Source organism: Chlorocebus sabaeus, chromosome 11 (genome assembly GCF_047675955.1).
Source record: "Chlorocebus sabaeus isolate Y175 chromosome 11, mChlSab1.0.hap1, whole genome shotgun sequence".
NCBI classification, from domain to species: Eukaryota; Metazoa; Chordata; class Mammalia; order Primates; family Cercopithecidae; genus Chlorocebus; species Chlorocebus sabaeus.
In genome coordinates this window covers 12,958,477-12,973,513 of record NC_132914.1, presented here as the reverse complement: position 1 = coordinate 12,973,513, position 15,037 = coordinate 12,958,477, and the positions used below count along the sequence as shown (strand labels likewise).

At 37.0% G+C, this 15,037-nt stretch overlaps 1 protein-coding gene and 1 pseudogene across 3 annotated transcripts in view; both read left to right on the top strand.

Annotated features, from left to right (window-relative positions):
• Positions 1-15,037, top strand: part of LRP6 (LDL receptor related protein 6) — a 154,795-nt gene that overhangs the window by 64,191 nt on the left and 75,567 nt on the right. For all 3 annotated transcript variants that reach the window (XM_007967688.3, XM_007967686.3, XM_073020489.1), the window contains one exon: positions 2,906-3,103. In XM_007967688.3, the coding sequence (XP_007965879.1) occupies positions 2,910-3,103 (194 nt within the window). In that variant the 5' untranslated portion in view covers positions 2,906-2,909. The remainder of the gene's footprint in view (positions 1-2,905; positions 3,104-15,037) is intronic.
• On the top strand, positions 5,032-6,826 carry LOC103218638 (mortality factor 4-like protein 1; annotated as a pseudogene).

The window sequence follows — 15,037 nt, the reverse complement described above, 5'->3', positions numbered from 1 at the left end:
TGAGCCACTACGCCCGGCCAAAATGAAAAATTCTAATGTGGTCTGGTCTGCCTTCCTATATATAGTCATGTGTCGCTTAACAGTAGGGACATGTTCTGAGAAATGTTGAGTGATTTCATCATTGTGTGAACATCATGTGTTACACAAACCAGATGGTACAGCCTACTATACACCTAGGCTATATAAGATAGCTTATTGCCGCTAAGCTACGAACCTGTACAGCATGCTATACTGAGTGTGGTGGCAGTCATAACACCATGGTAAGTATTTGTGTATCTAAACATAGAAAAGGTGTAGTAACAATACAGTATTGTAGTTTATAGGACCACCATTTTATAGATAGTCTGTTGTTGGCCACATTGTTACACAGCTCATGGCCACAGTTATATCCTGTATTAATCTAGTCCATACTGCTCATTCTGGATAGTGTCCAACTACTGTTCCCAATCTAGGGAGCATTTTGTTTTCTCTTCCTTAAAAATCAAGGCTCTGACATATGACATACACATTGACTTTAGAATTTAAGAGATGTAGGTTTGAATTTCTGTTCTTCATTTGTTAGCAATGTGACTTGGAGTGACGTGCTTACATTTCTCAGTTTTCTCATCAAAATGTGGTGATGAACAAATAATATTTTGTAAGGTTGCTTAAGGTTTAAGTAAGATAATGTAAGTAAAGCCATTAGCACAGTGCCTTGTATCTAGAAGGTGTATTTATTCCCCTACATGATATTCTCCTCATCATTCCTTTGGGTAAGCAGTTCATATGAAATAGTGGAGATACCAATATGCATAAGTAGATTCATTTCAGTGTTACCCATTCCACCAATTATTTGAGCAAAACTTATACCTGAATTTCATTTGGGTTTCAACCCATTTATTAACTGCCTGATCTGTTTCATAGCTTTTTTTTTTTTTTTTTTGGAGACAGAGTCTTGTTCTGTTGCCTAGGCTGGAGTGCAGTGGCATACAATCTCAGCTCACTGCAACCTCGGCCTCCTGGATTCAAGTAATTCTCCTGCCTCAGCCTCCTGAGTAACTGGGATTATAGGCACCTGCCACTACACCTGACTAATTTTTGTATTTTTAGTAGGGATGGGGTTTCACCATGTTGACCAGGCTGGTCTTAAACTCCTAACCTGAAGTGATCCACCTGTCTCAGCCTCCCAAAGTGCTAAGATTACAAGTGTGAGCCACCACTCCTGGCCCCTCATTAACTTTTGAAAATATGCTTTTAAGTGAAGTATAACACATTAAGAGTTTTTCTATTTTTTTTTTTCTATTTTTTTGAGACGGAATTTCATTCTTGTCATCCAGGCTAGAGTACAATGGTGCGATCTCGGCTCACTGCAACCTCTGCCTCCCAGGTTCAAGCAATTCTCCTGCCTCAGCCTCCCTAGTAGCTGGGATAACAGGCGCCCACCACCACTCTCGGCTAACTTTTTTTTTTTGTATCTTTAGTAGACATGGGGTTTCATCATGTTGGCCAGGCTGGTCTCGAACTCCTGAACTCAGGTGATCCGCCTGACTCAGCTTCCCAAAGTGCTGGGATTACAGGTGCTTCGACCCTCCAAAAGTGCTGGGATTACAGGCGCCTCGACCTCCCAAAGTGCTTGGATTACAGGTGCCTCGACCTCCCAAAGTGCTGGGATTACAGGCATGAGCCACCACGCCCAGCCCAAGAGAGTTTTTCTTTTACATCAAAGAAAAGTTTCTTTTTCTGTAATGAGACTATTAGGTGTTTCATTTTTTATTTTGAAAAATCTTCAAACTGATGGAATAAAAGCAAAAGTAGTATAGCAAACCCCTCTATATCCTAACTACAATACAATTAGCATGTTTAGGAAATTAACATTAGTACAGTGCTATGTAATTTGATACTACATCAGTTTTGCCTCTTCCCCCCAGTGATGTCTGCATAGCATTTCTTTTTCCTACTTCATCAGTTCAAGATCATACACTTGATGTAGTTATCATGTCTCTTTGCTCTCCTCCAATCTATATTGGTTCCTCACCCTTTTATTTATTTATTTTTTGACTTTTATGACATTGCTGTTGTCAAAGGCCAACTGTTTTGTAGTGTTTCTCAACTTGAGTCACACTGTTTCCTCATAATTTTATTTGGGGTATGCATTTTTGGGGGGCAGGAATAATATGGAAGAGAGACCATATAAAAGACACTGTGTTCTGTAAAGGTATATCATATGAAGAGGTATATAATGCCAGTTTGTTCTCTTATTGGTGATGTTAATTTAGATGACTCAGCTAAGGTAGTATCCACTGGGTTTATTTTCTCTAACGTTATGACTTTCTTCTTTGTTGTTAACAAGTAATCTGTGGGGAGATACATTGAAATGGTGTAAATATCCTTTTTACCAATTCATTTTGATTCAGTGGTTTTTGGATCCTTGATGATACTTGTCTGAATCAGATATTACCAGGGTGCAAATGGTAGATATTAGAATTTCAAAATACAATTTCTAAGAGTTTTAGTTTTAGTGTCCCTGAAATGAGGTGTTTTTTTTTTTTTTTTTTTTTTTGGGAAACGGAGACTTGCTGTGTTTCCAGGCTGGAGTGCAGTAGCACGATCTCGGCTCACTGCAACCTCTGCCTCCCAGGTTCAACCAAATTCTGCCTCAGCCTCCTGAGTAGCTGGGACTACAGGCACACACCACCACCATGCCCAGCTAGTTTTTGTATTTTTAGTAGAGATGGGGTTTCACCCTGTTGGCCAGGATGGTCTCGATCTCTTGACTTCATGATCTGCCTGCCTCGGCCTCCCAGAGTGCTGGGATTACAGGTGTGAGCCACCGCGCACGGTCTGAGCTTTCTTTAATAGTAATAACTACAGAGTATTTGATTGATATCTGCTCTGTCATGGCTTTAATCATTTTTATGATTTTTAGGTTCATGTACTGGACAGACTGGGGAGAAGTGCCAAAGATAGAACGTGCTGGAATGGATGGTTCAAGTCGCTTCATTATAATAAACAGTGAAATTTACTGGCCAAATGGACTGACTTTGGATTATGAAGAACAAAAGCTTTATTGGGCAGATGCAAAACTTAATTTCATCCACAAATCAAATCTGGATGGAACAAATCGGTAAGATTATAAAATTAAAAAAAACTTTTAAGAAAACTCCATGAAACCTTAATATATTAAAAGTACAAAGTCTAATTTTATTAAGAAATATGTTTATTTTTGATTAAGTGCCAGAGGGGAAGAAGAATAGTCTTTTAGTTAGCTGTTTAAAAGTGCTTTAAAAGTAATTACATTTATCATCCATCTTGATAGCATTTAGAATTTGCAGGCTGTATTTCCTTTTTCCTTACTCTGAGCTAATTTAATTCTTCAGTGGTTCTCCACCAGGGGTAGCATCTTTACTCCCTTTGTTTGGAAATGTGTGGAGAATTTTGTTTAACCCAAGGACTGGGAGTGCTACTAGTATTTTACTTCTGGTGTTAGGGGAAGGTCCAAGGTTGCTAAACATCCTGCAGTGTGCTGGGCATCAGTACAACAAAGAGTGTCCCATGCAAAATGACCAGTAAAGCCCCCAAGTCCTGCTAATGGAACTTTGATAAATCTCTTTACTAGGATGGGGTTTGGCCAACATTTTCTGTAAAGGCTCAGATAGTAAATATTTTAGGCTTATGATCTCCGGTTCAGCTACTTCTGCTACTGTAGTTTAAAAGCGGCTATAATAATGCATACGGGAATAGGCATGACTGTGTCCCAGCAAAACTTTATTTATCTATTTACGTATTTATTTTAGACAGTCTCGCCCTGTCATCCAGGCTGGAATGCAGTAGCGTGATCTCAGCTCACTGCAACCTCTGTCTCCTGGGCTCAAGCGATCTTCCTGCCTCAGCCTCCCGAGTAGCTGGGAGTGTAGGCACACGCCATCACATCGGGCTAATTTTTGTATTTTTTGTAAAGATGGCATGTCACCATGTTGCCCAGGCTGGTCTTATCCCTGAGCTCCAAGTGATTCACCGGCCTTGGCCTCTGAAAGTGCTAGAATTATAGGCATCAGCCATAGCACCCAGCGTAAAACTTTATTTGTAAAGCACAATGAGCCTGTGGGCTGTAGTTTGCTCATCCCTGGACAAGGAGAAAACCTACTGCATGTACTATACATTTCAATGTTCAAGGAAGACAAAGTCTATAATACATCAACGCGGAGTTTCTTCTCAGATTATGTTCAGATTTTTAAAGACATTTTATATTTGGATTCTTGTGTTTTAATGATAATTTTGGTTTTTGGTCTCAATCTGAGACCTCACCAGATGAGAGGTTTTGGTGATTGAAGGATTTTTTTCAATGTGTAAACATGTGTCAATTATCTGAACTAAGAATAAGGGACGTTTAGAAGTACTGAAAACCAGGAAAGATTTAGAGAATTCAGTTAAACTTTTTGTAATCATGGAGTTGGAGTATTTTTTGCCTTCTTTCAAAAAAGAGTGAAATGATATATAACAATATGGTTTAAAGTAAATTTAAATGTCAAAAAGTAAGTATATGATGAATATAGAAACAACTGCTGTTTTTGACCTCAAATCTGGCTGTGAGGGGGATTCGAGGAAGATGGATGTGACCATGTCATAGTATTTTTGTTTTTGTTTTTAACTGAAACCTACAGAAACTAGATAGCAAACCCAAATCTATGGATAAAGTTGACCATAGCCTTAGGCATTTGAAAATAAAACTAGATAAGGGCAGACCACCAACAGAAACTAGGTAGCAAATCCAAAAACATGGATAAAATTTACTATAGCCTTAGGCATTTGAAAGTACAACTAGATAAGAGCAAATCACCAACAGCCGCAAGACCTCCATGTTATCACTGTGCAAGAATAAGCAGGGAGATTTAACAGGGTATCTCATAAGACTTGAAAGCAGGGGAACGCCAAAATAGCCACAACTATTTGCTGGACAAGATGGTGGGTTATTTTAAGAACAGCAGCTGAATGGGAGGGTGGGCGGGTTGCCCACTCCAATATTAGGCAAGAGCAGTGTGACCATGGTAAAGACAGAAGAAGCTAGAGTAGTCTAGCCCCAGCGAACTCTCAAAATGGAACTACTGAAATGAACCTGCCAGAGTGCTCATCCAGGACAGAGCACCACACTGATTAAAACAAAATTGAATAGGACAGAATAATCCAAATTGAGCAGGATAGGGACAATAGAATAGAGAAGAACAGGAGGAGAAGGAAAGAGAAGGTTCAGATAAGGTTGGGAAGATCAATGGCTAGTAGATCTCAGAAACAAGCTACCAGGTTTTTGAACATTATGTGAAAACAACGGAGGAATGAATTCTGTGACATCAGAAAAACTACCTTGAACTCTACATTATTTTAAAAGTTCAGGAATACTAATTTTACATAGACAAGAGAAACAGAAAAGTATCAAGGTAAAATCCCATTTAAAGTTATTATAAAGGAAAAAACAAAAGCTCTTATAAATAAAAGCACCCCAGAAAAACATGACCGCTCAACAGATCAAACCTCTATTATAAAATGAGCTGGAGAAGGAGGAGGCTGCGAATCACTTACAAATGACGTTGAAGCAGGACCCAAACCCTGAGTTCCAGAAGGATGAGCGAGTGCTGTACTTTCATGGGCTGCTTCTTTATGAAACAAAATGTGTAAAGGTTGCCATAAAGGACAAACAAGTGAAATACTTTATATATTACAGTGGTTGGAATAAAAATTGGGATGCATGGGTTCCAGAGAGCAGAGTACTCAAATACATGGACACCAATTTGCAGCAACAGAACTTCAAAAAGCCAATCAGGAGCGGTATGCAGAGGGGGAGCTGAGAGGCGCTGCCCCAAGAAAGAAGACATCTGGTCTGCAACAGAAATTGTTGAAGTGAAAACAAAAAAGAACAAACAGAAAATACCTGGAAATGGAGATGGTGGCAGTTCCAGTGAGATGCCTCAGCCTCCTTGGAAGAAAAGGGCCCAGGTAGAGTCTACTCTTGAAAATGAGGACACATTCATGAACAGAGTTGAAGCGAAAAAGTGAAAATTCCTGAAGAGCTGAAACCATGGCTTGTTGATGACTGGGACTTAATTACCAGACGAAAACATCTCTTTTACCTTTCTGCCAAGAAGAATGTGGATTCCATTCTTCAGGATTATGCAAATTACAAAAAAATCTCATGGAAAAACAGATAATGAGTATGCTGTTAATGAAGTTGTGGCAGGGATAGAAGAATACTTCAATGTAATGTTGGCTACCCAGCTACTCTCCAAATTTGACAGACCACAGTATGCTGAAATTCTTGCAGATCACCCTCATGCACTCATGTCCCAGGTTTATGGAGCACCACATCTATTGATGTACAAATTAAAGCAGTGTTGGCCTATACACCTCTGGATGAGAAGAACCTTGTGGTTTTTTTTTTTTTTTTTTTTTTGAGATGGAGTCTCGCTCTGTTGCCCAAGTGGCAGTGCAGTGGCATGATCTCAACTCATTGCAACCTCTGCCTCCCCGGTTCAAGCGATTCTCCTGACTCAGCCTCCTGAGTAGCTGAGATTGCAGGTGCGCACCACCACGCCCATCTAATTTTTGTATTTTTAGTAGCAACAGGGTTTCACCATGTTGGTCAGGCTGGCTCGAACTCCTGACATCATGATCCACCCACTTCAGCTTCCCGAGTGCTAGGATTACAGGCATGAGCCACTGCGCCTGGCAGAGCCTTGTTTTATTACTGAATTATCTTCACAGTTTCCTAAAGTACCTGGCAAAGAATTCTGCAACATGTTTTAGTGCCCAGCAATTATGAATGGCTCCTCCAAAGAACCATCAGAAAGCTGTGTGAGAGGCACTCTCACTCATGTTTGGATCTCTGTAAACATATTTTTGTTCTTAGTCTTTCTGTTGTACAAAGGAGTACTTTGAAGATGTTATTGTACAACAATTGATGTTTTTCTGTTTAAACAGAAAATAAAAGGAGTAATAGCTCCTTTTTTCCTATCTTACGTTTTTTTTCACTTCAAAGTTGCTGCCAGTATATTCAACAATGGACAACAGAGGCACATGCTGTAGAGTGTTTTATTGCCTAGTTGACAGAACTGCCTTTGAATGCTGGTGGTCCTGTTCCTTTGACCCTACGTACTTTTATAATATGTGTTCATGCTGTATGACAAAATGCTGTGATTCCTAGTGTCAAAGGTTCAATTCAGTGTATATAACTGAACACACTCATCCATGTGTGCTCCTTTTTGTTATGGTTCTTAAATAGCCCATTCTTTGCAAGTCATCCATGTTGTTCTTTAGGCATTTAACTTTGCTCAAATTGTTGAAGAATGGTGTCTTGTTGCATGGTTTTTGTATTTGTGTCTAGTGCACATTTTAACATGGTAGATGCGATGCATTATGTAGCTAGTTTTCTGAAAAAGTCAGTCTTTTAGGAATTATTTTTCAAATCTTCAATAAATTTTTTCTTTAAATTTCAAATAAATAAATGAGTCAAAAGTCATTGAGAAACCAATATGACATGTGAAAGGACAACATAAGATTAGAAAAATTCAGAAATGACTCACACTTATAATCCCAGCACTTTGGAAGACCAAGGCAGGTGGATCACCTGAGGTCAGGAGTTTGAGACCAGCCTGGCCAACATGGTGAAACTCCATCTCCATTAAAAATACAAAAATTTGCTGGACGTGGTGACACACGCCTTTAATCACAACTACTCGGGAGGCTGAGGCAGTAGAATCGCTTGAATCTGGGAGGCAGAGGTTGCAGTGAGCCAAGATCACGCCATTGCACTCCAACCTGGGCGACGAGAGCAAAACTCTGTCTAAAAAAAAAAAAGAAAAATTCGGAAATGAAGTGATAGAACTTAAGAAATAATTTTAAAAATCGCTTCAGAAAAGAAAACTAGAAGGGACACTAGGTTGAATAAACCAAACAACCTTTAAATAGAGGTTGAAAAGAAGGAAAAATTTAAAGACCGAAAAGAAATACAGAAAGACAAAAGATGATTTGAGAGAAAATGATAAATATTGAAGATAGGCAAAGAAGAAACAACACACAGATAATAAGACTCTTTAGAAAGCAAAGCAGAGCAAGGGAATAGAACAACTATGAACAACTATAGAAAAATTTTCTTACAAGAAGATTTGTGACTGGGCACGGTGACTCATGCCTGTAATCCCAGTACTTTGGGAGGCCAAGATGGGTGGATTGCCTGAAGTCAGGAGTTTGAGACCATCCTGGCCAACATGGTGAAACCCCGTCACTACTAAAAATACAAAAATTAGCCGAGCATGGTGGTGGGTGCCTGTAATCCCAGCTACTCGGGAGGCTACGGCAGGAGTATCGCTTGAATTCTGCAGAGGTTGCAGAATCTGTTCACTGCAACCTCTGCCTCTTTGGCACAAGCTATCCTCCCACCTGAGCCTCCCAAGGTACTGGGACTACAGGTGCACACCACCAGACCTGACTAATTTTTTAGTAGAGATGGGGTTTTACCGTGTTGCCCGTTTACTGGTCTTGAACTCTTAGACTCAAGTGATCCGCCTGCCTCGGCCTACCAGTGTTGGGATTACAGGTGGGAGCCACCATGCCTGGCCATAAATTTAATTCTTATAGTAACTACATTGGTGTGGTCATAATAAATATCATTATTCTGAAGCTTTTTATTGTTGCATCAAGTAAGTGAGTATTAGGACATATTATATTGCTCCTGCATATGCTAGATTCTTGTGTGCAAGAGAGGAAGTATAGATGTAATACTGCAGAGGTTAAGTCAAACTGATAATTCCATATTTTAATGGAAAATTACTTACTAGTATGCACTTACTAGGTATTTTATCTTTCAAAAATACATCTACCCAACTGTGTTGGTTTGTTTCCTGACTATGAACACTGAAGAGGACTAGATCAAAAATAACCAATTGAGTAGCAGTTGAACATTTACAGTGCTGTGAGCAGTGAACTTCTGTAGCACCCAGATTGTGGTGTTGGGAAAAACCATTCCACCTTAAAAGAAACCAAGCCTTTCTAGCAAAATTGTTGATTCTAGGTTTTGGGCAAGAAATGTACCTGCTGAGCTGGAACATTGTCATAACAGATTGTAAGGAGGCTGTTAAAGACTATTTAGGTTCGTTTCAGAAAGACTGGAGAAATGACTGCACAACTCCCACCGGCCAGAGATTGGTAGAAACCTGTGAAGTATGTTTAAATTCTTGAGTTCATAATTATATTTTAAAAAGGAATTGGTTACTCTTAGATTATAGCATGATAGGAATGAATTTATTGCCTTGAACGTTGATAAATACAAGAAAGAAGCAATTTATCCTGCTTTTCCTATGTGAGTGTACCTCTGGCTAACAAAGTAGGAGATATGAGAGAGCTATTTCAATTGATAAATGAAAAAGAAATGACAGAATTGCAATACCACCATTTTATAACTTTGGTGAATGAATGGGTCTAGGCAGTGAGCATCGATGGCTACTAACATCACAAGAAGGAAAAGAACAGACATTATTTGCCTTTTGGTGTAAGAACATACTACTACCTACTATTTTGTCAAAGGAATCAATTCAACATGAGTCTGGTCAAGGCTCCATATATCAGCTGGCCATTTGTAGGAAATACAGAGGACAGAGAAACATTGAACTGCACCATGAGAGTACATCAGCAGATCTGGACATATAAATGAAATATCTTAGGTACTTTAACAGAGAGATTGTAAGGAAAAGACAGACAGGAAAAGAGCCTTGAATGAATGCTCTACCAAAAAAAAAAAAAAAAAATTCTTAGAACTGATAATAAATTTAGTAAAGTTGCAGGATACAAAATCAACACAAAAAGATCAGTAGCATTTCTGTACACAAAACAGCAAACTAGCTGAAAAAGAAATTAAGAAGGCAGTGTCATTTACAATAGCTATAAGAAACTAATAAAATACCTAGGAATAAATTTAACCAAGGAGGTGAAAGACCTCTTCAGAGAAAGCTACAAAACAGTGATGAAGGAAATTGAGGAGGACACAGACAAATGGAAAGACATTTCATGCGCATGGATTGGAATAATTCTTATTGTTAAAATGACCATACTACCCAAAGCAACCTACAGGTTAAGTGGAGTCCGTGTCAAAATACCAATGACATTCTGCACAGAAATAGAAAAAAAATCCTAAAATTTGTATGGGACCATAAAAGACCCTGAATACCCAAAGCAATCCTGAGCAAAAAGAGCAAAGCTGGAGACATCATACTAACAGACTTCAAAATATACCACAAAGTTGTAGTAACCAAAGCAGCATGGTACTGGCATAAAAACAGAAACACAGACCAATGGAACAGAATAGAAAATCCGGAAATTAATCCATGTATCTATAGCCAATTGCTTTTTGACAAAAGTGCCAAGAACATAGATTGGGGAAAGGATAGTCTTTTAAATAAATGATGCTGGGGAAACTGGATATCCACATGTGGAAGAATGAAACTAGGCACCCACCTCTCACCTTATACAAAAATCAACTCAGAATGGATCAAAGACCTAAATGTAAGACTTGAAACTATAAAACTAGTAGAGTAAACCATAGAGGAAATGCTTCAGAACATTGGTCTGGGAAAAGATTTTATGAATAAGACCTCAAAAATGCAGGCAACAAAAGCAAAAAATACCAGATGCATTATATCAAACTAAAAAGCTTCTACACAGCAAAGGAAACAGCACAGTGAAAAGACGACCTACAGAATGAGAGAAGATATTTGCAAATTACTCATCTGACATGGGATTAATATCCAGCATATACAAGGAACTCAAACAGTTCAACAGCAAAAAAACAGTTTGTTTAAAAAATGGGGAAATGATCCGAATAGACATTTATCAAAAGAAGGCATATAAATGGCCACAGACATATGAAAAAATGCTCAACATCACAAATCATCCAGGAAATGCAGATTAAATTCACAATGAAATATCATCTCACCCTAGTTAGGATATGGCTATTACCAAAAAGACAAAAAATAATACTGTCAAGAATGCACAGAAAAGGGAACTCTTATACACTGTTGGTGGGAGTATAAACCAGTACAGCCACTATGGAGAATAGTATGGAAGTTCCTCAAAAACTTACAAATAGAACTACCATATGATCCAGCAGTCCCACTACTTGGCATTTACCCAAAGGAAAGGAAATCAGTGTATGAAGACATTTGCACCCCTATGTTTATTGTAGCACTATTTACAATAGCCAAGATATGGAATCAACCTAGGTGTCCAACATCAGATGAACAGATAAAGAGAATGTGGTATATATACACAATGGAATACCATTCAGCCATAAAAATAATGAAATCCTGTCATTCCTAGCAATATGGATAGACCTGGAGGACATTATCTTAAGTGAAATAAGCCCAGGAATAGAAAATTAAACCATGCATGTTCTCACTCATATGTGGAAGGTAAATGTTGATCTCACAAAAGTAAAGAGTAGAATAGGGGATACTAGAGGCTGGATAGGGTAGGGGAAAGGAGGAGATAAGAAGAGATTTGCTAAAAAAATACAAAATTACCGTTAGAAAAAGCTTAAGTGTTCTGTACCACTGTAGGATGACTGTACTTAACAGGTAAAACATTATATAGTTTCAAAGAGGATACTGAATGTTTCCAACACAGAAATGTTAAATGTTTGAGATTATGGACATGCTAATTACCCTGAGCTGATCACTGTACCTTATGTGTACTGCAACATTGCTGTGTACACTACAAATACGTGTAATTATCATGTACCAGTTAAACATTTTTTAAAAGAGAGACTTTAAAAGAAATAGCAAATGAAAATGGGGCTTAAGGCTAAACTGTTTTTCTGTGGATGCACACTTATAGAAAGCAGTGAAACTATAAAGGCAAGAAAGTGACTAATAGAAAATCAGAATAGTAGTTACTTCTGTGGAGAGGGAGGGAGTGGGACAGGGTTCATGCAGGGCCTTTTGAAGTCGTCTGGGTGATTCACCCAGATCAAGTTTTTTTCCTTCATCTGGGTGAATTCATGGTTGCAAGAGTGTTTGCCTTATAGTCACTTCTTAAGCTATGTTTCTCTGTATTGGCTTTATTTTTTAAAAAAAAGATTAAAAATAGTCTTGAGCAGATATTACCTGTAGGTTTTTTAAATAAAGGGATTTTATCAGGTTGAGGAAGTTCCTTTCTATTCCTAGTTTATGGACAGTTTTACCATGAATAATTACTGGATTCTGTCCAGTCCTTTTTCTGCATCTGTGGAAATGATTATGCGGTTTTATTCTTTATTTTATGAACATGGTGAATTTCAGTAATTGGTTTTCAGTTGTTAAACCAATCTTGCATTTCTGGGATAAGTTCTACTTGGTCGTGATTTATACTTCTTTTGAAATGTTGTTAGATTTTGTTTGCTAATATTCTGTTGAGGATTTTTATGCCTTTAATAGTGAAGGATATTGATCCATAGTTTGTTTTTCTTGTGTTTATTTGGTTTTGAGATTAGCATAATATCAGCCTCCTAGAGTCGGGAGATATTTCCTCTTTCTTTGTTTTGTGGAAGAGTGTGTGATCAGTTGATACAATTTTTCCTGCGAATATTTGGTAGAATTCGTCATCGAAGCCATCTGGGCATGGGGATTTCTTTTTGGGAAGTATTAATTATGAATTCAATTTCCTTGTATGCTGTAGATCTACCAGATTTTCTGTTTCATCTTGAGTCAGTTTTGGTAATTTGGTTTTTTTCCAGGAATATTTTTGTTTCATAAATTTGTGTAATTTGTTGGCATAAAGTTGTTAATGGTATTTCCTAATAATCCTTTTAATTTCTGTAAGGCAGTGTTTCTCTTTCATTCATCACTTTATTCACGGTTTTCACAATTTGCGTCTTTTTTTCTTGGTCAGTCTAGCACTAAAGGGTTGTTAGTTTTGCGGATCTTTTCAAAGAACAACCAGCTTCCGGTTTTACTGATTTTTCCCCCCTTTATTGTTTTTCTGTTTCATTGCCTTTTTTTTCTTTTTATCCTAATGTTTTTATTTTCTTCCTTTTGCTTGCTTTGGATTTAATTTACTCTTCTTCCAGTTTCTTAAGATTAAAATCATAAATAATTGACTTGTGATCTCTCTTCTTTTCTAATATAGGCATTAGTATTCTATATACATTTCCATATTTTGCATTTTCATTTTCTTTTAGCTCAAAATATTTAAAAACTTTTATTGTAATTTCTTCCTTGACCCATTGCTGATTTAGAGGAAATTGAGAAAGAAATTTCAAAAATTTAGAAAATAATTTTGATTTCCCAAATTTTCTTCTGTTGATTTCTTGATGAATTTCATTATGGTCAGAGAGTAGTATATTTTATATGAGTTCAGCCTTTTAAGATTAATTCTGTCTCCTAGCATGTGGTGTCTTGGAGAAAGTTCCACGTGTACGTGAAAAGATTGTGTATTCTGGTGTTGCATGGAATGTTCTATAGATAGTAGGTTAAGTTGGTTAATAATGTTCAAATTTTCTATATCCTTAGTAATTTTCTATCTAGTTGTTCTTTCCTTTAGTGAGAATAGGGTGCTGAGCTCTCCAACTATATATATTGTTGAACTGCCTATTTTTCCCTTCATTTCTGTCAGATTTTGCTTCATTTGTTCTGGGGCTCTGTTTTTAGGTACCTGTATGTTTCTAATTGTATCTTCCTGATGACTCTTTCTCATAAAACCTGCCACTGTGTCTCTAGTTACCTTTTTATACTTAAAATCTATTTTGTCTGATAGAGCTGCTCCAACTCTCTTATGGCTACTGTTTACTGTAACCCTTTCTTTTCAATCTATTTGTATCTTTGAATGTAAAATGTGTCTTTTATAAACAGCATATAGTGTAATCTTTGTTTTATTCAGTCTAACAGCCTTTGCCTTTTGATTGGTGTGTTTATTCACATTGAATGTTATTAATGATATGGTTGGGTTTATGTCTGACATTTTGGTGTTTTTTTTAAAATTTGTCTTACGTCATCTTTGTTCCTTTGTCCTTTGTATTAAGTAGATATTTTCTGGTGTGTCATTTTGATTCCTTGGTTGATAATTTTAAAATGTATTTTTGGGATTGTAAAGGTAATTATTTTAGGGATTGCAACATGCATTTTGTTAAAACCTACTTTGTGGTGATATTAATTTAATTATGTAAAGTACATACATTTTACTCTAAGTATATTCCCATTCTCTCCCATCCTTTGTGCTATTATTGTCATTTGTATTACATTTCTATTGTATCTAACACAGGGTTATACTTATTGCTTTATACAATCTTTTGTCTGTTAAAAAGGTTAAAGAAAAAAGAGAAAACACTATTTATAGAGTCTTTTGTATTAACCTGCATGTTTACTGTTTCCGGTATTCTTCATTTTTCCTGAGGGTTCAAGTTATCATCTGGAGTCATTTCCTTGTTCCAGTATAGTTCTGTTCTTTCCCTTGTCCTTTGTCCTTCAAATATTTCATTTAAAAAAAAATATTTTTCTCTATTCTGTAATATTTCTTCCTTTTCAGTATTTCTTTATGTATTATATTTATTGATTCTTATTTCTTAGACTTCATTTCTGAAATGATGTATTTTTGTATTTCTCATTCTTTCATCAAGTTCTGTCACTTCACTTCTGAGTTGTCTTATTCTAATTTGTGGTGTTCGTTTATGACTAGTATCTTATTTTAAAGGTTTTGACTGTTTTGAAATAAGTTATCAGTTTAATTTGTTCTATTTCCATATCTTTCTGGCATACTTTTATTGTCTGTAGGGATGTTATTCTTCACTTTATCCTCTTCTTATTTTTAATATTAACTTATTAATGGGATTTGACATTAGTACTTTGTTTTCTTATTTTCAAGTGAAACTGTTTTGCTTGAACGTATAGAAGAAGGCAGAGTTCATAAGTTTTCCAGTTTCATAGAACTCTCATGTCTATGTGTATATGTTTAAAAAATAATGGCAGTTAGCTTTCTGGAATTTCCTGTCTCTCCCACTTTCCTTCTCCTGCTTTATTCTGTACCTTATTTTTTCATTGTTTCTCCT